Source organism: Ranitomeya imitator, chromosome 9, assembly GCF_032444005.1.
Source record: "Ranitomeya imitator isolate aRanImi1 chromosome 9, aRanImi1.pri, whole genome shotgun sequence".
In the NCBI taxonomy this organism is placed as follows: Eukaryota; Metazoa; Chordata; class Amphibia; order Anura; family Dendrobatidae; genus Ranitomeya; species Ranitomeya imitator.
In genome coordinates, this window is record NC_091290.1 from 134,111,431 (window position 1) to 134,137,787 (window position 26,357).

The 26,357-nt window shown below is 44.4% G+C and overlaps 1 protein-coding gene across 1 annotated transcript in view; it reads left to right on the forward strand.

Annotated features, from left to right (window-relative positions):
- The first annotated feature begins 1,517 nt into the window (after window positions 1-1,517).
- The window catches only part of WWP2 (WW domain containing E3 ubiquitin protein ligase 2), a 46,769-nt gene continuing 21,929 nt past the window's right edge, over window positions 1,518-26,357 (forward strand). The window contains exons 1-8 of the mRNA XM_069739099.1: window positions 1,518-1,564; window positions 3,036-3,107; window positions 15,680-15,805; window positions 15,889-15,946; window positions 18,434-18,522; window positions 19,457-19,649; window positions 24,307-24,396; window positions 24,500-24,674. Of these exons, the coding sequence (XP_069595200.1) occupies window positions 3,047-3,107; window positions 15,680-15,805; window positions 15,889-15,946; window positions 18,434-18,522; window positions 19,457-19,649; window positions 24,307-24,396; window positions 24,500-24,674 (792 nt within the window). The 5' untranslated portion in view covers window positions 1,518-1,564; window positions 3,036-3,046. The remainder of the gene's footprint in view (window positions 1,565-3,035; window positions 3,108-15,679; window positions 15,806-15,888; window positions 15,947-18,433; window positions 18,523-19,456; window positions 19,650-24,306; window positions 24,397-24,499; window positions 24,675-26,357) is intronic.

Genomic DNA, 26,357 nt, shown 5'->3' on the forward strand with positions numbered 1-26,357 from the left:
GTAAAGGGTTAAATAAAACACAAACACATTATTTAAAATTATTTTAATGAAATAAAAACAATGGTTGTTGGAGTATTTTATTCTACGCCCAATTCAGTCACTGAAGACCCTCGTTCTGTAAGTAAAAAAACATAATAAACCAACAATATACTTACCCTCCGCAGATCTGTAACGTCCAACGATGTAAATCCTTCTGAAGGGGTTAAAACATTTTGCAGCAAGGAGCTTTGCTAATGCAATGCTACTCCTTGCTGCAAAACCCCGGAGAATGAGTCTAAATATAGATCAATGATCTATATTTAGCTTCATTTGCGGTGAGGCGCCCTCTGCTGGCTTTTCATAGATCGTGGGAACTTACCTAGAAAGCCTGGGAGCTACACGGGAATGGGAAGAGAGTGGCCAAGTGCCAGAATAGGCGCATCTTCCAGATGTGCCTTTTCTGGGGTGGCTGGGGGCAGATATTTTTAGCCAGGGGGGGCCAATAACCGTGGACCCTCTCCAGGCTATTAATATCTGCCCTCAGTCACTGGCTTTACTACTCTGGCGGAGAAAATTGCACGGGAGCCCACGCCAATTTTTTCCGCCATTTAACCCTTTATTTTAAGAGCTAGAACGGCCAAATTTTGCAGATACACACTACTGACATTAGTAGTGTGGATTATGCAAAAAAAATGGAGAGAAGACATGGTTTACTGTATGTAAACCATGTCTCAAATCATGTCGGGTTTTAGGAAGGAGAAAGAAAAAGCCGGTAATTGAATTACCGGCTTTCAAGCTGTCTAGCGCTGGAATAAATATTAATATATATACATATATGTGTCTACTGACATATATATATATATATATATATATATATATATATATATATATATATATAGACAGTATATATATATATATTTTTCTCTTTGGGACACATGGATCATTTCTATAGCGGTATGTTGGTTTTGCAAGCCTGCGAGAAAACCACGCAGTACGGATGCCATACGGATTACATACAGAGGATGCCATGCGCAAAAAACGCTGACACACCCTGCCTACGGAGGAGCTACGGACCACTATTTTCGGGACTTTTCAGCGTATTACGGCCGTAATATACGGACCGTATTTTCATACGCTGAGTGTGAAGCCGGCCTAAGCTGCAGCAGTCACAAATCACAAGACACAGCAACTATATGGGAGGGAGGAGACAAAGAGCCCCCAAATCTACTTTTCATCCTTTGGTAACCATCCTACAAGCCTGACTGGCTCTGTCACTAGCCCAGTGGTAGAATTGGTGGACACCCAGCTTTTCTGGACATTTTGGTACAAATCATGGGGCATTTATATGATAAACGCAGAGTGCAGACAGCAATAAGTTAGTGCTATCCACTTCATACACTCACAGAGCAGAGGAGGGGACTATAATTAATGCAGAACCCAAACTTCCGCCCCACTCAACATGGCGACGCGGAACGGTCGGCTAGCGGCTGTATTTCCGGTGTACTGCCACACATACTTCCGGGTCAGCTGAGAGAGCCGATGGTCACGTGATCGAAAGTGCAGGAGGCGGAAGTAAAGAAGGCAGGTAATGTCAACACAGGTCCAGGAGGGGGTTAATGGCGAATTAAAGGGGGCTTAGTGACCATATACTGAAGAAAAGGGGGGACGTGAGTTATGTTAGGCAGGAAGTGAGGGAATTATTTGTGCCAGGCGTGACCAGGAATATTTGTGTAATGCTTTACCACCTGGATTGCTGGGATTTGTAGTCCCACAGCAACTTTTAGACTGGGCTTCACTAAGGTTGGGGAGGCGGTGGTCTGGAAACTCGGCAGCAGGTTATAGAGGAGTTACCATCATTGTGGTGTCTGACCTCTGTGTCCTGTGCGGAGTCTCTGCCACTGACAGCGCTGCAGCCAATCGGTCAGCACGACGTGAGTTGACATATGAGCTGCTGAGCTCACTGATTGGCTGCAGCGCTGTTGATGTGATGCCAGCGCTGCACATATGGGGAGCAGGGGACACTCTGCGCCAGACCTGGGGAGGAGGAGGAAAGCACAGGCTGTTTTGTGACAACAATCTGCAGCCGGGAAATGTTTTTTTTTTTTTTTTCCCCCTAAACTGGAAAACCCCTTTAATTACACAGGCTAAAATCTCAAGAGAAAACTATTTGCAAAGATGCAATTTCTTCTCCGTGATGGGAATATCCCATTTTTACTGGTAAATGTCTGATTACAGCTTACAGGGAGGGATAATCGATGGATGGGAAATTATACCCTCTCCTTATTATAGGGGAAACCATACTGATTTATGGGAGGTCTGACCTCTGGGACCCCCAACCGATCCCAAAAATGGTGTCCTGCAGAGCCCCCGCGGCGAATGCTCCATTCATTGTCTATTGGACTGCCACTGTACTCATCCCATGGACAATGAATGGAGCCGAGGTCGAGTATATGCACCTCAGCTTCAATCAAGCCGATTCCAGGTCTCCCTACGTTGCAGTCGCAGCAGGACCAAGGTCCATCTGCTCGTCAGGAGCCCTGAAAGCTGCCTCCTACCTGCAGGAATCCTCCGCTCCTCTGTGGACTAGCCAGCCTGATGTGGTCACCGGAGATTTAGCTTTCCTCACTCTGTAGGGTCATAAGTAGCAAAAATCGATTTCTATTGACTTAAGCAGTATAACAATGTAAGGACCTTATATAAGGGCAGAGGTAGCAGTCACACCCGGGCCCCAGCAGGGAAGGGGTCAAAGCCCCCTCTGACATGCGACCTGGTCATTGTAGTCCATGTTTCTGACTTTTCATTAGAGCTTCAGGCACCTCTGGCTCCACCAATCAGAACCTTCTATCTCATCTTCCTGGCATTCTTTCTTCTAAGTATTGTTTTCTTGATGCTGTAAACTTGATCCTGATAGTGAGGGTTGTAGCTCATGACAAATGCATGTGGTCTGGTAGATCGGAGTCATAGCAGCCATTAGATGTGAGGCGACTTATGTCTGGGAAATATCGCTGCTCCTCTGACACCATCATACTACAGTCTAATTCTGATTTATTCTGCAGGAAGGATTAATATGGCTTCTGCAGGCTCAGGACAGGCGAGCGATGGCCAGAAAATGCACCTTAATCTGAAAGGTAAAATTATACGTAGCTGCACTATGGGATTGTAGCCGTATGATAGTCTGGCACACGGTATCTCATTGTGGGCATAACCCAGGCAGGATAATATAACGTATGTACACAGGGACTGCACCAGCAGAATAGTGAGCGCAGCTCTGGAGTATAATACAGGATGTAACTCAGGATCAGTAATGTAATGTATGTACACTGACTGCACCAGCAGAATAGTGAGCGCAGCTCTGGAGTATAATACAGGATGTAACTCAGGATCAGTAATGTAATGTATGTACACAGTGACTGCACCAGCAGAATAGTGAGTGCAGCTCTGGGGTATAATACAGGATGTAACTCAGGATCAGTAATGTATGTACACAGTGACTGCACCAGCAGAATAGTGAGTGCAGCTCTGGAGTATAATACAGGATGTAAATCAGGATCAGTAATGTAATGTATGTACACAGTGATTGCACCAGCAGAATAGTGAGTGCAGCTCTGGGGTATAATACAGGATGTAACTCAGTATCAGTAATGTAATGTATGTACACAGTGACTGCACCAGCAGAATAGTGAGTGCAGCTCTGGAGTATAATACAGGATGTAACTCAGGATCAGTAATGTAGTGTATGTACACAGTGACTGCACCAGCAGAATAGTGAGTGCAGCTCTGGGGTATAATACAGGATGTAACTCAGGATCAGTAATGTAATGTATGTACACAGTGACTGCACCAGCAGAATAGTGAGTGCAGCTCTGGGGTATAATACAGAATGTAACTCAGGATCAGTAATGTAATGTATGTACACAGTGACTGCACCAGCAGAATAGTGAGTGCAGCTCTGGGGTATAATACAGGATGTAACTGCGGATAAGTAATGTAATGTATGTACACAGTGACTGCACCAGCAGAATAGTGAGTGCAGCTCTGGGGTATAATACAGGATGTAACTCAGGATCAGTAATGTAATGTATGTACACAGTGACTGCACCAGCAGAATAGTGAGTGCAGCTCTGGGGTATAATACAGGATGTAACTGCGGATAAGTAATGTAATGTATGTACACAGTGACTGCACCAGCAGAATAGTGAGTGCAGCTCTGGGGTATAATACAGGATGTAACTCAGGATCAGTAATGTAATGTATGTACACAGTGACTGCACCAGCAGAATAGTGAGCGCAGCTCTGGGGTATAATACAGGATGTAACTGCGGATAAGTAATGTAATGTATGTACACAGTGACTGCACCAGCAGAATAGTGAGTGCAGCTCTGGGATATAATACTGGATATAACTAAAGCTCATTACCAAATTTTCAAAATGGAAATGCCACTTGTTGACTGGTAACTCTACTGCACGACTGTTCTTGCTTTTACGTTTGTTACTTTGCAGCAGGAATTTAAAGGGCTACTCCTACTGTTATAAGCTGATGGTTTATCTTTATGACCTCCAGAAAATCCTGAGAAAGAAGGGGTCCCTGAACTGATCTAGCACTGCTCCCCTTTTTATGTTTTCCTGCACAGTATTGCAACCAGCCATTTTTACTTGAATGATCATTTCAATGGGGAGTCAAAATCTAGAAAAAAATCCCTGCTGAAGCCATCTTGTTTGCCGGATCTGTTGGGTTACTAGAATTCCGAAATCATCAGATCCTAAATTGATGACATATCTTGGATTAGAAGAAAGCAATTAATGGACGTTTACATTAAGCAGATGCTTTAGATTCCACATATGTGGCACTTGTCACCGTAATAGTAACAAGTGCCAATAAAATTTGGTTTGTGTCGCTGTTTTCTGAGACCCATAACTTTTTTATTTTTCCATCCATGGGAGCTGTAAGACCCTATTTTTTTTTTTTCTTCAAGTGGTACCATGTTGGAATACAAACTACGTTTTCATGGCATTTTATCCAAATTTTTTGTGGGAGGTTTGGTGGTCCTCCACTGCTCAAAAAAAAAGATGCAGGAAAGAAATATATCTTGGTACCGTGTTAGCCAGTAGATAGAAAAATATGTAGAATTGAGAGTCCTCAGTGGTTGATACCTTTTTAATGGCTAACTGAAAAGATGGTAACAAATTGCAAGCTCTCCAGACTACACAGGTCTCTTCATCAGGCAAAGACTAAAACAAATTCTGAAGAATCACATATTTATGCACAACATAGTATAGGAAAAAAAGGGGAAAAAACATGGTAAGACAGGTGACATGAAGCAGAATTACCATGGGTGATAAACAGTTATGTCCATAAATATTGGGCCAATTCTTAGATAAGGATTGTTTTATTGTCCTGTGTTTAGGGTTTCTGTTGTGATGACCCCATATGGTTTGAGGGGCAAGTTCCTTAGTTGATGTAAAAAGACATAAATCCATGCAACACATTCATTCCTGCACTGAGAGTGTCAAAGGTCGTCATCAGCTTATATTCCCAGACTCTTCTGTCTCTCTAGGATTTGAAGCTCCTTTTTAGCACAAGTAATTTCATGTCCATAATGTTATGATTTGGGAGACAGAAATGTATTGCCACAGGTAGATCCATTCTTTTTTCTCTTATTGTATGGCGATGAGAGTTCATCCTTGTTCTCAGTTTCTGCCCTGTCTCCCCTACATACAGACCCCCAGTTGGACATTTAGTACAAATAATTAGGTACACCACATTAGAAGTGACACAGCTGAAAGTACCTGGTTTCTTGTAGTCCTGATGTGAATTGGGGATCTTTATCTTGTCCGTGGTCATTATAAATGGACAGGTTTTACATTTTTTTTCTGGTTGCAAGGAAAGGTACCTGCAGCTGTTGGAGAGGACAGGGAGCTTTTGACAGTGATGCTTCTTAGATTTGGGGGCTGTCTAAAACACAGTAATGGGGGGTCTGGAAAAATGGATTGTAGTTGGCATCTTTTTGCAGTAAAGGTTGTAGTTTCCGTGCAGCTCCCCTTAGCACCTCCAGATTTGGATTGTAGGTAACTACTAGAGGTACCCGGTTATTTTCTTCTTTAGCTTTGTAATGTAGCAGGTGATTCCTTGATATTCTGGTGGCTCTTGTGATCTGGTTTTCAGTTATTCTTGGATGGTAGCCCTGATTCAAAAAGGTCTTTCTGAGGCGACCAAGGCGTTCATCTCTATCCATTGGGTTGGAACAAATACGATTGTATCTGATGGCTTGGCTGTAGACAATAGAGTTTTTTATGTGTTTTGGATGGAAACTGTCCCATTTAAGGTATGTTGGACAGTCGATTGGCTTCTGATACAGGGATGTCTCTCTTTCATTGTTCTGCAGCTTAATGATGGTGTCCAGAAAGTTAATTTCAGTGCAGGAGTAGTTGAGTGTCAAGTTGATGGTAGGATGAAATTGATTAAACCGTTCATGGAACGTCTTTAGCTGCGGCTCAGACTCCATCCAGATGATTAAAATGTCATAAAAAAAAGATGGTAAATTATACATCATGTTATTTTTTTTGTTCATTTACAACCTTTATTTATTTATTTTTAGCCTGAATTTGCTATTGCTTGCTTTTTATACCATCACAGCTTTTTGATTAGATAGTACAAATCGCGATCTCCAATGAAGTCCAGACTATGGCAGGTCTTCACAGGTAGCACCGACATGGCGGTGATGGAGACCTTCCGTAGACCCCCGATACTGTGTCGGTTAACTCATTGGCACCTATGGGTGCTCGAAACGGACGCCGGAGCAGGGTCGCTCGCTTTAAATGCCGCTGACACTTAGACAGTTGCATTTAAAGGGTTAATATTTAACAGCAGTGTTCAGGAGCTAGCTGTTGGGCTACGTTCACACTAGGCGTTTTTGCGGCGTTTTTTTTTAATGCGAATTTTCAGCTGCGTTTTACAGTACCAGCGAAGTTTATGAGATTTCAGAAGTCTCATGCACACAGCTTGTTTTCGTTCTCATCAGGATTTTGTTCTTTGTATGGTTTTTTTTTTTGTTGCAAGAGGCAGATGCGGGCTGTATAACGCAAAAACCTAAAGAACAACTGCTCACATTAACCTGTCTGTGCAGTTGGGTGTAACAGGGAGCAAGGTCACACTCAGGTTTTTCCTCCAGCTCCTGTCAGCGGCAAAAAAGGAAATACATCCAGAATCCATGCATGCTCTGCAGAGCTTGCATGTACAATGGGTGCCGAAAGTATTCACACCACTTTACATTTTTTACTCTTTGTTTCATTGCAGCCATTTGGTGAATTCAAGAAAGTTCATTTTTCCTCATTACTGTACACTCTGCACCCCATCTTCACTGAAAAAACAGAAATGTAGTAATTTTTGCAAATTTATTAAAAAAGAAAAACTGAAATATCACTTGGTTATAAGTATTCAGCCCCTTTGCTCAGTATTGAGTAGAAGCACCTTTTGAGCTTGTACAGCCACGAGTCTTCTTGGGAATGATGCAACAAGTTTTTCACCCCTGGATTTGGGGATCCTCTGCCATTCTTCCTTGCAGATCCTCTCCAGTTCCGTCAGGATGGATGGTGAATGTTAGTGGACTGTTATGGACCTGGTGGTTAGGAGTACACGGAATGACCTGATGGTTAAACTAACACAGGACAAGCTCTGGGAAGTGGGAACTCTGCTGACCGCAACCCCTAATCCTATCACACAACTAGAAATAGCCGTGGAGCGTACCTAACATGACCTAGACGCCTCTTCACAGCCTAAGAGCTAACTACCCCTAGAGAAAGGAAATAAAGCCTACCTTGCCTCAGAGAAATTCCCCAAAGGTAAAGGAAGCCCCCCACAAATATTGACTGTGAGTTAAGATGAAAGTCACAAACACAGGAATGAAACAAGTTTCAGCAAAGGGAGGCCAGACTTACTAAACAGACTGAGGATAGAAAAGGTATCTTTGCGGTCAGCACAAAGAACTACAAAAAGACCACGCAGAGTGTGCAAAAAGACCCCCGCACTGACTCACGGTGCGGAGGTGCCACTCTGCATCCCAGAGATTCCAGCTAGCAAGGCAAAATCATGATAGCAAGCTGGACAAGAAAACAATGAACGACAAATAAACTAGCAGGGACTTAGCTTCTGCTGGAGTAGACAGGTCACCAGAAAGATCCAAGAGCGAACTGAACCAGTACTAGAACATTGACAGCTGGCATGGAGTAACGATCTGAGTGGAGTTAAATAGAGCAGCCAGCCAAAGGATAAACTAGGTCACCTGTGGAAGGAACCTCAGAACCAGCAGCTCCACTCACAGCCACCAGAGGGAGTCCATGGACAGAACTTGCCGAAGTACCATTCATGACCACAGGAGGGAGTTCGATAACAGAATTCACAACAGTGGACGGCCATTTTCAGGTCTCTCCAGAGATGCTCAATTGGGTTTAGGTCAGGGCTCTGGCTGGGCCAGTCAAGAATGGTCACAGAGTTGTTCTGAAGTCACTCTTATGTTATTTTAGCTGTGTGCTTAGGGTCCTTGTCTTGTTGGAAGGTAACCCTTCGGCCGAGTCTGAGGTCCAGAGCACTCTGGAAGAGGTTTTCATCCAGGAAATCTCTGTACGTGGCGGCATTTATGTTTCCTTCAATGACATCCAGTCGTCCTGTCCCTGCAGCTGAAAAACACCCCCATAGTAGGATGCTGCCATCATGTTTCACTGTTGGGATTGTGTTGGGCAGGTGATGAGCAGTGCCTGGTTTTCTCCACACATACTGCTTAGAATGATCACCAGATCAGGTCTATCTTCGTCTCATCAGACCAGAGAATCTTATTTCTTATAGTCTGGGAGTCCTTCATGTGTTTTTTTTTTTAGCAAACTCTATGAGGGCTTTCATATGTCTTGCACTGAGGAGAGGCTTCCATTGGGCCACTGTGCCATAAAGGCCCGACTGGTGGAGGCTGCAGTGATAGTTGACTTTGTGGAACTTTCTCCCATCTCTCTACTGCATCTCTGGAGCTCAGCCACAGTGATCTTGGGGTTCTTCTTTACCTCTCACCAAGGCTCTTCTCCCACGATTGCTCAGTTTGGCTGGACGGCCAGGTCTAGGAAGACTTCTGGTGGTCCCATTCTTCCATTTAAGGATCATGGAGGCCATTGTGCTCTTAGGAACCTTGAATACTGGAGAAATTCTGTTATAACCTTGACCAGATCTGGGCCTTGCCACAATTCTGTGTCTGAGCTCCTTGGCCAGTTCCTTTGACCTCATGATTCCCATTTAGTCTGACATGCACTGTGAGCTGTGAGGTCTTATATAGACAGTTGTGCGCCGCTCCAAATCAAGTCCTATCAGTTTAATTAACAGAGCTGGACTCCAATGAAGGAGTAAAACCTTCACAAGGAGGATCACAAGGAAATAGCATGTGACTTAAATATGAGTGTCTGAGCAAAGGGTCTGAATACTTATAACCACGTGATATTTCAGTTTTTCTTTTTTATTAAATTAGCAAAAAATTCTACATTCTACAAGATTTTTGAATTTACCAAATGGCTGCAATGAAACAAAGAGTGAATAACGTAAAGGGGTCTGAATACTCTCTGTACCCACTGTATATTGGGGCAGAAGAGTAGGAGAGATAACTGTCAGATGATTGAATGGTCGAGGAGAAAATGCAAAAAACGACTGTCTGTGCCCGGCACATCCCACCATAGTGGCCTGGCATCTACCTCCAGTGGGTTGGCACATATCAAGACCCGACATGAACCCTTCCCAAGAATCAAGTTTGAAGCTGCAGTAAATGTAGGGTGCAGTTTCGCCGCCAGCGGCCGCCATTGCCTCTTGCAAAAAATAAAAAATGAAAAAAAAAAGATGACGAAATATTGAACAGGAGGGATGGAGGATTTCTGATGCCTGGAATCCATGTCAATTGTACCTTTTTGTGTCGGGACACAGGGAGCCTGTAATAGTAGGAGGGGGATGACACACATTGGGGTTACGCGCTGGCACACGGAAGCCGCCGATGGCTGAATATTCAGGTTTACACATTCACTCACACACTGCACTTTTTGTTCATTATGAAGCTGGATATTACAGTCACACAATAGTGGCTTGTGTTAGCCCTCTCCAGGTAGCCTGAGGTTACTGCAGTGAGTCAGCCAGGGACACCCAGCGTTCACGGGCTCATGTCAAATTCCTGGGGGGCTCGTATGAGGGGGGTTATAGACGTGATAACGACATCTCCGCAGGGAGCTGGCAAGTTTCAGGTCCCACTTTTCCAGATTCCAGATTTTCACTCCTAATTCATTAATCGGTGATTAAAATGCCATTTTCCGGGGCAAATGTTTAGTTTTAGGATGTCTTCCCAGTCTATTAGATGAGTCCATTGCAGGAGGTAATGGCTTGACTTGCAATCAAACACATGACATGGGCTGCGGACCGACCCGGCGTCCTGCCAGGACCAAATGCCCCCAAAGAGGATGAGTGTTTACCACATTTCATCCAAAAAAAAATCCATGCAGGAGCCGGCCTTTTAAATCCTTAGTTTGCAGCTGATTTTTTTTTTTTATTGCTGATTTTAGGGCGGAATCTGCATCAATTCTGCAGGAAAATCTTGCAAATTTGGCTGCAGATTTGCGACAGAATCCATAGCAGATAGCGAGCAACTTAGGAATTGGTGAGTAGATCCCACGTTTGAAAATGAGCAGCCTGTTGGGAGTGGTGTGGTACCACTACATCAAGATTGGCGAAAGTTCGCAAGTGCTGCCTTGATCTCTTGTTCTCCTCCTGTCCCTCCAGCTAGTTGTAGAACCACAACTCCCAGAAGAAGCAGCAGAGTATGGGTCGGCATCATGAGCCCCTGCCGGTCATTTGCGTTACCGGAGCGTTTTTTTTGCTTGCCGCCATCTGCATTTTTTGGGTGGCACACATAATCCTCTAAGATATAAAATGTTTTACAAGCTTCTTTGGGGGGATTTCCTTGATGTTGACGTTATAAACCAGACGCAGGGGGGCAACGTTAAAATTGGGTGTCAGAAGTAGGGGGCAGCTGCTTAGTGCCTTGAGGAGGCTGACACCCCCACATTGTAAGCAATGAAGGGGTTAACCCAGGCCAGGGATAGGAAATCTTTATTCGCCCCCTCCACCCCCTTCCAGTAGCTGTTCCACCCCTCCCAAAAAAACCCCTATATATATATAATTGGCTTTCATTCTGTATGCAGGGAGAGGTTCACAAACAGCAGCGATCTGGTGGTTACAGAGCATCGCTGTGTGCCAGGAGGGGGCACAGAATACCCCTCTGTGTCCTGCGCCCCTTCTCCAAGGCATGTGTTTATTTAACTTCAGAAACAGAGAGGTGTGTGTGAGGGGGCGAGGGGGAGGAGGGTTAATTCCCCCAATTTGATATACCTTGTAAAAGCAGGGGGGGAGTCTGCTCCAAGCAGACCCACTTCCTCCAAGTCATTAGTGTCATTAGCGGAGGGGAGCGTACAGCACAATGAGTTCTGTGTGAGCGTCTAATGTAAAAAAGGGCCATTCACGGCCACCCGATACACCCCAAAAAGCCGTACAATGCCAGCACTATGCTCCTATATCCTTATCGATCCCCCCCCCATCATCTCACTGGTGTGTGCACGCTCACACGTGAAAGTCACGCTTGCCCCTCCGTAATGTCACACGTCTGACATGCTTCACATTTTGGCGATCACCCGTACATTCTTCCAAAAGTAATGGCTTTTTTTTTTTTCGGACTCAGATTTCAAAGAAGAGAGGCAGCGGTAAAGATGCCCACGTGGGTGGTACGTTGGCACCGTGGTGGGTTCTGCTGCATTGCATCACTGGGGATTGTTTCCAAGCAAGTAAACACGAAGTAAAAAAAAAATGGACATCCCCATTTACATCAGTGCAGCTCGATCTTTATGTCTCGAGAAGTTCTGCAAGTTTCCGAAAATGCTTTTCAGTTTAGATCAAGATCTCTGTTTGCTGTCAGTGAATGGAATCAGACTTGTTTGTGTCCGGAGGCTGTAAACTTGTTCAGGCCTATTATCTGTTGTTTTCACCTGCTGAATGTAAATAAGAAAGCAAGCAGAGATCTTAAAATTCAGCCAGTGATACAAAGAATATGCAAAGTTGCAGAGTTTTTTTTTTTTATTGTGTAACAAAACCGAACCATAAGTGAAAGGATATACAAACTCCACAATGATGTTTCTGCGGTCTTCTCACAGGTTTAGGGATAGGGGGGCTTTGAGCAAACTTGCAGGTCTGGGAAACACCTTTTATTTAGCTTCCAAATTAGTTATTTATTGTAATGTATATTGACTTTTGTTGTTAAAGGGAACTTATCAGCTTGTTTTTATACATGGCAGTGTGGTAGGCTCTTGCTCCCCCAATTAAAATGATACCTTTTTTGTAATAATCCGATGAGGCAATCATGAGAAATCTAATGTAGAAGCCACATGCCAATCAGACAGGACGTGCACTGGGGGCGTGTCAGTGCACCTGGGGGCGTGTCAGTGCACCTGGGGGCGTGTCAGTGCACCTGGGGGCGTGTCAGTGCACCTGGGGGCGTGTCAGTGCACCTGGGGGCGTGTCAGTGCACCTGGGGACGTGTCAGTGCACCTGGGGACGTGTCAGTGCACCTGGGGACGTGTCAGTGCACCTGGGGACGTGTCAGTGCACCTGGGGGCGTGTCAGTGCACCTGGGGGCGTGTCAGTGCACCTGGGGGCGTGTCAGTGCACCTGGGGGCGTGTCAGTGCACCTGGGGGCGTGTCAGTGCACCTGGGGGCGTGTCAGTGCACCTGGGGGCGTGTCAGTGCACCTGGGGGCGTGTCAGTGCACCTGGGGGCGTGTCAGTGCACCTGGGGGCGTGTCAGTGCACCTGGGGTGTGTCAGTGCACCTGGGGACGTGTCAGTGCACCTGGGGGCGTGTCAGTGCACCTGGGGGCGTGTCAGTGCACCTGGGGGCGTGTCAGTGCACCTGGGGGCGTGTCAGTGCACCTGGGGGCGTGCCAGTGCACCTGGGGGCGTGTCAGTGCACTGGGGGCGTGTCAGTGCACCTGCTCTGCTTCTGCATTGACACGCCCCAGGGCACTTTCTGTCTGAATGACATGTGACTGCTAGTTTAGATTTCTCATCAATGGCGCATCAGATCTCTATAAAAAGGGTATCATTTTAATTGGGGGGAAAGGGCCTATATAGCCAAACCACTATTGCCACATGTAAACTTTAAGACCAGGTCACCTTCCCCTCACAAAGACCAGGTACACCTTTGCTTTCATAAATGCGGTTTGAAAGCTATAATATATTTTCTTGTGCCTGGGATTTATTTTTATGATATATATATATATGTATATATGTGGGTCACTTCCGTCTTTCTGTCTGTCTTTCTGTCTGTCTTTCTGTTGTCTTTCTGTCACAGATATTCATTGGTCTCGGCCTCTTGTCTGTCATGGAATCCAAGTCGCTGACTGGTCGTGGCAAAACGCCCATGACCAATCAGCGACGGGCTTCCTCCCCGCAGTCAGTGCCCGCTCCATACTCCCCTCCAGTCAACACTCATACAGCGTTAATGGCAGCGCTAACAGACCACATTATGCCGCGGTGTAACGCACTCCATTAACGCTGCTATTAACCCTGTGTGACCAACTTTTTTACTATTGATGCTGCCTATGCAGCATCAATAGTAAAAAGATCTAATGTTTAAAAATAATAATTAAAAAAAAAAATTATTATATACTCACATTCCGGCGCCTTTCCCGCTCCTCGTGACGCTCCCGTGACCAGTCCATGAAAGCGGCAGGTTCCGGTGGCAAAGATGGTGTGCGGCAAGGACCTGCCATGACGTCACGGTCATGTGACCGCGACGTCATCACAGGTCCTGCGCCCATACCAACCCTGGGACCAGAAGCTGCCGGGTGCACCGCACGCAGGGCCAGGACTTCAACGGAGGGTGAGTATATGTTTATTTTTTATTTTATGTCTGTATACTACATGGCTCTGTGCTGTATACTCCGTCGCTGTGCAATATACTCCGTCGCTGTGCAATATACTACGTGACTGGGCAATATACTACGTGGCTGGGCAATATACTACGTAGCTGGGCAATATACTACGTGGCTGTGCTGTATACTCCGTCGCTGTGCAATATAGTACGTGACTGGGCAGTATACTACGTGGCTGGGCAGTATACTACGTGGCTGGGCAATATACTACGTGACTGGCCAATATACTACGTGACTGGGCAATATACTACGTGACTGGGCAATATACTACGTGACTGGGCAATATACTACGTAACTGGGCAATATACTACGTAACTGGGCAATATACTACGTGGCTGGGCAATATACTACGTGACTGGGCAATATACTACGTAGCTGGGCAATATACTACGTGACTGGGCAATATACTACGTGACTGGGCAATATACTACGTGACTGGGCAATATACTACGTAACTGGGCAATATACTACGTGGCTGGGCAATATACTACGTGACTGGGCAATATACTACGTGACTGGGCAATATACTACGTGACTGGGCAATATACTACGTGGCTGGGCAATATACTACGTAGCTGGGCAATATACTACGTGACTGGGCAATATACTACGTGACTGGGCAATATACTACGTGACTGGGCAATATACTACGTGACTGGGCAATATACTACGTGGCTGGGCAATATACTACGTAGCTGGGCAATATACTACGTGGCTGTGCTGTATACTCCGTCGCTGTGCAATATACTACGTGGCTGGGCAATATACTACGTGACTGGGCAAAATACTACGTGACTGGGCAATATACTACGTGACTGGGCAATATACTACGTGGCTCTGTGCTGTATACTCCGTCGCTGTGCAATATAGTACGTGACTGGGCAATATACTACGTGGCTGGGCAATATACTACGTGGACATGCATATTCTAGAATACCCAATGCGTTAGAATCGGGCCACCATCTAGTGTGTGTGTGTATATATATGTATGTATGTGTGTGTATATATATATATATATATATATATATATAATATTTTTTTTTTTTTGCGTTATAAGGGCAAACTGTAAGATAAGAAAAAAAGCATCTAAGCGTGTATATTTTCATTTATCTATTATTTTTTTACATTTATTATTTTAATCGAATTTTTTATGCAATATTATTTATACATTTATTCATTGCGTTCCTGTGTCCGGTTATTATTATGTAGGAGACATATCAATTTTTTTTCGTGTGTCATCAGGGCAGTGCTACTTATGTGGTCTGGGAAAGTGTTGGTAGTGTTTTAGCATTTATTTTGGTATTACATCAGAACATTTTTTTGGTGTTTTGTTTCATTATTTCCCTGTAAGTGGCACCTATCGGCCCCAGTTACAGGGTAAATCCCGACTCGTGAGAAGTGTGGATCTGATATGGGTCAGCAGGACTGGAGCAGTAAGCGGCATGATCCCTTTTCTGATCACTTAATACATGGCAATCATTAGTCATTGAGTGCGGTGTATCCAGAAATCGAGAAGACGTACGTGGTACAATACCGTCTCTGTCTTCTTTCCTCTCTTGTGGCTGCTGGATGTATATCGACTGGCCTGTAGATCTAAAGAGGTTGCTGTATGGTAAATGGTTGCACTCTCCAAGAACGGCTACAGCCCCTGGGTATATATTTGATTTTTGGAGTATAACTCTTTATGACATCTGCTCTGACTTCCAGTGAAAAATACCCCGTTGCTGCTGAACATAGAGACCCCTACAGAACAGAGCAGCAGCGGCGCAGACAGCAGCGAGGACCCCGGCTGGGATAAGCCCTGTGCTGAGCCCGGATCGCCCACTGAGGACGGTGAGTGCAGCTCCTGTGGAAATGAATCGCGGCACTTGTTAATCTCTCTTACCCTCTGACCGTGTCTGGTTTTTACCTTACAGAAGCCACAGACTCTGAGATGATATTTGAGAATGGTCACTTTGCTCTAGACAAAGTCAGGTTTGTACACCCACTTACATGTATTTCACTGCATACATTGTACGGCCCCCGTATACATCTCTCTATCAGAATGACTGTATTGTATGAACCTGTATAAACAGCAGCTACATAGAGACTTCTTCTTCATTCTTTTCATACTTAACCTTTTCCACGCCAGATTTACTTTTGCACAGAGAATAGTTATATCCCTTGACAGCAAGCAGAAATCGTGAAATGCACAGGAATTTGTGACCAACACATAATAAAAGTTTCAGAGCTTTATGAAAATACACACTGCTTATAAAGATTTTACATATTAAACCTCCTTTTGCTCCTGTACAATAGGTGATATCACAGCTCACTTCCTCCTCCTCCTGTACAATGACTGATAACACCTCTATATACAGTAGATAAAACAGAATCCACCATTCACAATAGGTGATGTCACAGCTCACCTCCTCCTGTACAGTGACTGATAACACCTCTATATACAGTAGATAACACAGGATCCACCATTCACAATAGGTGATGTCACAGCTCACCTCCTCCTCCTGTACAATGACTAATAACACCTCTATATACAGTAGATAACACAGGATCCACCAATCACAATAGGTGATGTCACAGCTCACCTCCTCCTCCTGTACAATGACTGGTAACACCTCTATATACAGTATATAACACAGAATCCACCATTCACAATAGGTGATGTCACAGCTCACCTCCTCCTGTACAGTGACTGATAACACCTCTATATACAGTAGATAGCACAGGAACCACCATTCACAATAGGTGATGTCACAGCTCACCTCCTCCTGTACAATGACTGATAATACCTATATACAGTAATAACACAGGATCCACCATTCACAATAGGTGATGTCACAGCTCACCTCCTCCTTCTGTATAATGACTGATAACACCTCTATATACAGTAGATAACACAGGATCCACCATTCACAATAGGTGATGTCACAGCTCACCTCCTCCTCCTGTACAATGACTGATAACACCTCTATATACAGTATATAACACAGGATCCACCATTCACAATAGGTGAGGTCACAGCTCACCTCCTCCTCCTGTACAGTGACTGATAACATCTATATATACAGTAGATAACACAGGATCCACCATTCACAATAGGTGATGTCACAGCTCACCTTCTTTTCATGTACAATGACTGATAACACCTCTATATACAGTAGATAACACAGGATCCACCATTCACAATAGGTGATGTCACAGCTCACCTCCTCCTCCTGTACAATGACTGATAACACCTCTATATACAGTAGACAACACAGGATCCACCATTCACAATAGTTGATGTCACAGCTCACCTCCTCCTCCTGTACAATGACTGATAACACCTCTATATACAGTAGACAACACAGGATCCACCATTCACAATAGGTGATGTCACAGCTCACTTCCTCCTCCTGTACAGTGACTGATAACATCTATATATACAGTAGATAACACAGGATCCACCATTCACAATAGGTGATGTCACAGCTCACCTCCTCCTGTACAGTGACTGATAACATCTATATATACAGTAGATAACACAGGATCCACCATTCACAATAGGTGATGTCACAGCTCACCTCCTCCTGTACAATGACTGATAGCACCTCTATATACAGTAGATCTGAGCGATGATCTCTTGCGTTGCACATGTGAAGCCGGGGATCACAGTAGAATAGTCCTTCTGTAACGTACCGGGGACACGGCGTTCTCATTTTTTCCTAGTAAGCATGGCCTGGGATTCTTTTCTTGGGCTGAGCAGATATTTAATTTATATAAAATGCCATCACTTTTTCCATAGCACCTCCGGTAATTCCATCTATTTTATTATTTTTTTTGCCCGCTCGCTGCAGTGCTGTCTTTGTCTCCACGTCACGTGTCGTCCTCTCCCTTATTTCGCACTGCCCTGCTGAATGTCTCATGGGATTGTGTCTGTGTGGTGCCACTGATGGGGTCATTGGTTCTTTCACCTACTTACTAAAAAGCCTGCTGAGAATCCACACAGTTATAATGAGCGCACACTCCCAGTAGCATCCTCATGCCCTGGATATTCCAGGTCCTTCCTCCCTTTGAAGAAACACATTTTAATGGCATATTGTAAACTTTGGATCAATGACTTTTGACAGAAGAGCTGACATTTGCTCATTCAATGTAAGTAATCAAATAAGACGAGAACTGACCGGCTGGGTAATCGGTCCCGGATCGCATTATTTTCCAAAAAACAGCGCCACTCTTTTTTTTTTTTTTTACATAGGTTGCATCTGGATTTGCAGCTAATCCTAATCACAGTGTGAATTATACATGACCCAGATTGCAAAACATAACCAGTAAGGAGCATTAGGAGATTTCAGCTCTGAAGGCATACTGATTGTGAATTCAGCTCTGACTATAATGCAGCCTGTAACTCCGCTTTTTCTGTGATTTTTGTCTCATTTCTAATGGCCAATTTTGAACATTTTTTTCTATTTTATTTTGTAGGGACTATAGTTCTCATCCTCAAACGGCTGAGAACGGTTCCAGGCAGCCGGGTAAAAGCCAAACTGAGACGGACGACGTCACTGTGATTGGTGAGTGTAAGTGACGCTGTGGGTGAGCAAAAGATGGTGCGTTTCAATGAATATATGATTGGCCATCATTCCTTATTATCCTGGAAATGTGTAGTGGACCATCCAACGAACGAGGAAAATACCTCTTTGGTCAGGTGATCAGATCGTTAATGCCGGCGAATAAATCATCGCTATCGGTGGCACATTGCCCGGTGTAAACTGGGTGCACTGCTGGTAACATGCGGCTTGGGGAGAGAACAATCATACTGGCGATCGCTCAGTCCCTAACTGTTCCCATGCACCAGTATTTACAGACTTTTAAAGGTGTTGTCTGGTTACACATATTGATGGGGCAAATAACAGATGATCGGTGGAGGGTGCCGGGTCTCATATCCCCGCGATCTATCAATCTATGTGGCTGGACATCCCCTTTAAGCTGATAGAAGATTGTTAAATGGGTTGTCCAGGCTTGAGGCTCAAGTCTTCAGTCGCTATTTGTGACTACAGACTTGTGCACTCTGTTAGGGTTCTCCAGTGCCGACTGCGGGAGCAAGCGAAGACATATGCAATTTGCATGCCTCCGGCCACAATCGGACTAGACTTGTCCATCCTCGCTCAGTTCTCTTGTATTGAGCGAGGTCTTACAAGTCTAGTCAGCATGTATGAAAATCACATGTCTGCATTGGAGAATCCTGACAGCGAGTACACTACGTGCTATGAGGATATAAAAGTCTGCAGTCACATAGTGCGAATGCAGACTTGGGCCCCAAGCTTGGACAACCCCTTATAATACTTCAGTTTCTAAGCAGAAGGTTTGCAAAGTTGAGGTTTTGAAATACTAAACACTTAAAAAAGTTGTAGACTTTTCTGTTATCGTATAATTATTAAAGTGCATTTAGCTGAATCTGATTTTATACACCTGAATCCAAACTGTTTTTTTTAATTTTCTTTCCAGTGAACGGCGATCATGACCACACGTTTGGGTCAAACACTGTGACCTTGGTAGGAAGCGCCTTGACGAGCAGCATCAGCAGTTCCACACCTTCCCCTGGTTTAGGGCCACCACCCGGGGCGACCGTAGAGTCATCGGAGACTCAGTCATTGTTGTCTAGCGCTGCCACCCCGTCTTCAGACGGTTTGCCATCTGGGTAAGAAAGGTGCAGTTACTTGGATGTTCTTCTGCCAGTTGCAATGTGTACAGGAGAGTGCAGTCCACAGCGGTCACCAGCCCTGAATGCTTCATTATGTGTTTGCGTGAAAGGCGTCTTTCTCCTGACACAGAGGCGGCCTGTTTGTGTGCATGGGACAATCCGGTGCAGTCACATACACCTCGCTGGAGATGGGGGGCGCTTTGTACTTCTCCACCCTCTTGTATACCACTGTTTTAAAACCTACCATTTCGTTTTAACCTGAGACCTACTACTACCACTGAGACAAACTACTACCACCAAAAAGCAATTCCTCCGCATTATGAGGTGTTGTGCAGCACCCCATCACTGACGTTTGTAATGACCTCACTTACGGGGGTGACCCTAACACACCTAAGGAGTAGGACCACACAATGACTTTGGCCGCAGGTCATGAAGGACACAATGTAGGATTGCAAATGACGTCACAAGTAATCCAAACGTGCTGGATTTTAGTTGCACTTGACTATGCAAGCTGCTTTTACTGAAGTCTATGCAAAATCTGTTCACCTTCGTCATTTTTTTTTTTTTTTTTTAATTGTCTAATAGGTGTTGCAAATCCTAAACTGTATGTAAGTCAGAGCCAAATCGCACAAAACGGCAAGTTGTGCACCAATTGCATATATTTTTGGTTGTGCAACTTGCTTTATAGGCCTCTAACAGCTCCATCAGTCAGCTGTCGGCCACCATACCTTCTTCCGTTCCTCCATGATGTCCCTGCATTGGCTACTAAAGACCAAATTCGGTATTTCTTGGCCAGATAATAAATGGTGTGTGAAGTCTCCCAAATCTAGAATTACTGCCCAATGGCGGACCCTATGACCGATGCTCTAGTAGACCACTTAGACGGAAACGATTTCTCGCTCATTACTTAATGGACATGGATGTCATTGCATGTAGTTTTGGCTGCAACCAAAGACAGATAAAAAGAGTGGCGCACTCCCCGTCAGAACGAGCTCGCTGACAGATTCTTAGAGAACTCATTCATTATCCGGCAATGTACCTGTTAAAATTGGGCAACATTTTTCAATGTAAAAAGTATTCTTAGCCAAAAATACATGCATTTCTGTAAAAGAAAAAAAGTGTCCATAACTAATGAAAATGTTAAAAAAAAGGCTCCCGAGATCTGACCATAGGGGGCGCTATTGGTGAGTAAAGTTTGATGATTTACTCCCGCTCATCCACGGCTCCTGATCCTGGGCGAGATCTATATGTAGATATCCCACCAGACAATGACGTCACATAGGACCACCATTATTACTACTAGCTATGGGCATCTTTATTCACTGCAGTTCTCTGCTGGGACTTCTAGTTCCACAAGAGCTCCAGGGCAGTTTATTGGCTTCTTATGACTCTCGGACTTGCACAAGGGGGTCAGGACTTTGCTGCTCAGTGGGTCTTTGTACCGTGGGTGTTTGTTTGTGTGACAAGGGCGCTGTCTTTTGTACAAAGAGGGGTTAATTAGCGTCTCGGGGAGCGCTTGTTTGTTTGGGCGGTGAGGTCAGAGGCTGGGAGCAGTGTCAGTCACAGGTAATTAGGGTTGCGCTCTCACAGGCTCTTTATGTGTTCTGTGTAAAGGGGCTCTGTTCTCCACGCGCGGCTTTTCCTGCCCAAAACTCCTGGAAAACTTCTGCATCAACTGTGAAAACCCCCATTATGCGATTTAGGGCTCGGGGGTCGGCCCTTTTTACGCCGAGCATAGGATGCTTCAAGGGCAAATATAATTTACTTTGATTTTATATACATGCTAGCCACCTTAGGGAGAGACCCAAGTTGGGCTAAATGTAGCGGGACGAAAGAGACCGAAAAGCCCTCTACTTAAAGGAAATACATAGTGGATGCTTTCCTGAAACGGAAAGTACTTGCAAGCAGCATAATACAAAGAATAGCAGGTTTACCCAGAATCCTCTGCAGTAGGCGGAGCTATGCAAATCATCTCTTTCCACCCCTGTCTAATCCACAGCACTTTTGATTTTATAATGACTCACCCGAAGCAAATAAAGTAATTATGACAATTTTATTTTAATTTTTTTAATTAATGCATAAACGTGCCATCTAATATTTGGGCATTAAAGGGATTTTTTTTTTAGTTTATTTCGTAGAGCTTTTCTCTAAATAAAATTAGTTTTTTCTCATTCGTCATATTATTAATTATCCTTTCTTTGTAACATCAGTTTTTAAAGGGGTTTTCCACTTCTCAGGGTTTAAGGACTTCATCAGCCACCACTGAGTCACCCTCCCCAGGTCCAGCACCTGCTCTCTCCCCCTCCACCATTGGCTGCAGCAGACTTCACCTCTGTAGCCGATCACTGACTTCAGTGGCTTGTGCCATCAGTATAAGTGGAGCCGCCAAAGTCAGTGATTGTCTGCAGTTCGGATGTCACCGCCGCAACCAATACACAGAAACCAGAGCATTTGTGGCCGATAGAGGTCAAACACTAAATGTGGAAAATCCCTTTAAAGGGTTATCATCTCATCTTCTAGTCCTTGTAAATACAAGCAACTTTGCAATTTACTGCTTATTAAAATTTACAGCCGTTCTTGAAATATTAACACTTTTCTTATGTTTACCACTCGTTGCCTAGGAGACCGACCACCTCTACTGTCTCACTTGTAAACTCTGCACTGAAGTTGGATGGGATTAAGAGACTCCAGCGATCCTTGTCAGCTTCAAAGCAGTGCTTACAACCTCAATAGAAAAGAGCCTGTAAGCCCTGTACATGTTCTACTGTCTAACGGCGATGGTCGGTCTCCTAGGAAACAAGCTGTAAACAAAAAGAAAAGTGTTAATATCTCAACAACCGTTGAAAATTTTAACAAGCGGAAAATTGCAAAATTGCTTGTATTTACAAGGGCTATCCTACAATATCCGTTCATGAAAATGGAAATCAACCCTTTAAAGGAAAACTTGAAAAACACGGCTAGCTCTCGTATGCAAAAAAACGGACAACTAAATGAGCCCTATGAAAGGCGGATGGCATCCCTCAAGGGAGTATTAAAGGGATTATTGGTTGCCATGTTCTGTGTGCCTTAGTGCCCCCCCCGAGGCAGCCCCCCTACAACTAAATGAGCCCTACAAAACCGGATGGCACCCCTCATGGGAGCATTAAAGGGATTATTGGCTGTCATCATGTTCTGTGTGCCTTAGTGCCCCCTGTGGCAGCCATCGGGATTGCATTTGGGTCCAATGGGGTATATAGGTTTGCAGCAGATGTTGAGGACTTGCACTGGGCTCTAGTTTGCCATTGCATGAAGCAAGTTAGTTATGCCGCTCATCACTTCCACAAGGTTTGGAGGGGGCAACCGAGACCCCGAGCGATGTGCCCTAGCATAGTTCTCTCCAGCGCTCGTAAGTGCAACCCTGTCCTCTAAAATACATCTCGGCATTAATATTCCTTGTTATACCAATGATTCAGGACAACTCACAAAAAAAAAAATATATAGGGCGGCCATGTTGAAGCCAATAGACCAAAAAATAGTCTGGTTATTTTGTCTCAAGGGCAGCGTAGGTATATAATAATGTGTCAGTCACATGAATGTCCTTGGCCAAAAGTCCTAGAACATAGACCCAGACGTGTGAGATGAGCCAGGCAGAAGGTGGACGGGTAATGTGGAGCTCACAGACGGAAAGACTAGGAGGAATGGAAAGGCAAACATTGGCTCCTTAGCAGCCATTTTTATTGCCTACCTCCTTGCTTCATTTTTTTTGGGGGGGTGCATGTTGTTGATTGCATGTTCTGTGCTGCACCCTGGAGGCAGCGAGCGGCACATTATGAGTGCACTGTGGGCAACGTTTTTCTTTTCTTCTGCTCACTTGGCTGCCATTCATTTTTCTGTCTCTTACAAAGACGCTCTGTCTGTCGCTCTGGCGCAGAGGCAGCGGTTTCCTCCTGCAGTTAACAGAGGCTCCTTGGCAGAGTAATCGAAGCCTTGTGCCCTGACTCTACTGCTGTGCCCACACGACAGCACAACCCCCGGCAGCTTCCAGAGAGAAGAGCCGTGTGTGCAGAGCGTCCCGCCCGCCGGGTGCACCATATGTTTGTAAACCCTGTGCTGTTTTGGATTTTTTTTTTTCCACTTCAAAGCAACACATTAATGCAGTACCTGTCCCGGTAACGGTATAGGAGGCCAAAAGTACATTAATCAAACCCGAAAGCCGCTGCCAAGTAGACATAGAGCTTGCAGACTGTCCGGCCGGGTCGTGGCACGGCTCAGATGTCGCTGCCAGTTTTACTGGATGTGATACAGGCCCGGGTATGACACCATTTCCAGCCACCAGGTTACTCTCACTTTGGCAATATTCCTGTTTTTATTTTGCAGGTGGCCCCGGACCCTGACAAATAACGTGAAAATCATTGAACACATTTTTCTATGTCATGAAAAAGAAAAAAAAAAGCCCCCACAATACACACAGCACAGCAATGCACTGTTAACAGATAATTAAAGGGGGTCCATGATAGATTTGGGTCTTTCACTGACTAATGGGCCATAAAGGAAAGAACAAAAAAATGACAGCATGGTATTTCCTCACTATGGGGTCAGTTCCAAAATGCAGACTCGATCCTATCACCTTCATAGCTTCCATTTTTTTTCCCTTTTTTTTTACATTCCTATTTAGATGGGAACAGAGACAATTGAGCAATGGCCGAGTGTATTATGTGGACCATAACACAAAGACCACCACTTGGGAGAGACCTCTACCTCCTGGGTAAGAGCCCACCACTCCCAGGAAATTGCTCGGTTCACATCCAATATATATATATATTTATATAATGTGCTTGTTTTATATATTGACCATCATTTCTTTGTAGATGGGAGAAGAGGGTGGATAATCGGGGTAGATACTACTACGTGGACCATAACACTCGCACAACCACGTGGCAGAGGCCCACCGCTGAATATGTCCGCAATTATGAACAGTGGCAGACTCAGAGGAACCAGCTACAGGGGGCAATGCAACAGCTTAGCCAACGCTACCTATACCAGGTGAGTGGGGGTGGAAGTCGCCCAATATGGATGACCCAGCTACCTGTAGTGCCGAATGTTTATCAAATAGTTAGAAAGTCCCGTTTTCTCCTTCGCCTCATTAGGGGACACAGGATCATGGGTGTTATGCTGCTACTACTAGGAGGTAGCAGCATAGCGCCCATGGTCCTGTGGTGTCCTCCAATGAGTGGCTCGGAGAAAGGGATTATACGGTGAGTACCCAAAAATCCCTGTTATGGAATCAATAGGAGTCCCAGTGGTCTGTCCCCACTCTGACATGCAAAGTTTCAATAATAAGACTCTGTTCACACTGGGTTATCTCCACATTCCACCATTGCATTGTTCACACATCATCTTAGAAAAATGTCAACATTGACATTTCTGTACTCATTAGCCTCTATTATATCAGGTTTCCATTGTTTTTGATAGGTACAGTAACTTAATCTACTGCACTACTCTACCCACCAGTCTATAAAGTCAATGGTATCTACCAGTAGTTCCATTAGGGGAAAAAAATATTGGGAATCACAAAGTCCGGTTTCACCCACCCAACATGCTGGACGTGTGAAGTTTCTCCTTTTTTTTTTTTTTAACTTGCTCTTTGTACAGCTGATTCGGATGGGTCCTTTTGCAGACCCCCCAACCACCACCTGTCCCGGTGATCAGGTGCCAATCATTGTTCCTAGGAGATAAAAAAATAAATATATATATATATATATATATATATATATATATATATATATATATATATATACTCTGTGGGTTACGAACAGTGACTCAATAGAAGGACCGCCAATATATACATCATGCTTAATATGCATGTTTTATTTTTTCCTTTAGCACTTCTAGTGGACATACAAAGCGTAACACCAGCAGAAACCTGTCTGACCCCATTATAGTCAATAGGGGGTCCGTTGGTGACAGATCTGCCTTCTAGAGAACTTCTTTCATGGGACAGTAAAACTCAATTATTAACGCAGATATGAACATAGCGGTCACCAAATTACTGTAGTTAGAAATGGTTTGGAAGATTGACCTTTTCTTTCATTTGTACTCCCTTTTTTGATAAATGCCCTAAAAAAGGGGCTATCAATATAAATATATACCTACATACAGCGCTCAGTCTACACGCCTTTGTCCTTTGTGTATATATATATATATATATATAATATGTGTATGAACACATATATGTTTGCCTAACTCCTTATACAGAGGGCTACCTAAATTTTACTGAGTTGAAGGAAATGTCCACTTTTGGGAACTCTCTTTGGAAGCCCCATTTAGAGGATGTTTAGCAAAAAAAATTATATATTATAATTATATATATATACATTTTTTCCCCCTGAATTGCTGGCGATAAATGCTGGCTATGTGACACGTGTTCTGAACACATGCTCCATACAGAGATTTTTCTTTTTCATCCCCAGGCTATAGAAAGGTGCAACAATTCCCTGTTTCATCGGAATAAGAATGCGCATAGACATTACATGTGTTTTCACAACTGTTCTTGTATTTCTACGGAATCCATTCAGGAGGTTGATACCAAACTCCCCACAGTGGAGCCCAGTCCTGATTCCCCGGGGTCTTCTGAGCCGGTCATAGGGGGAGCTATATAAACATTAGCGATCCACACGCCCCCACTGCACCTCCCAGCAATTTCACACCCCCCTTACACACCTCCTC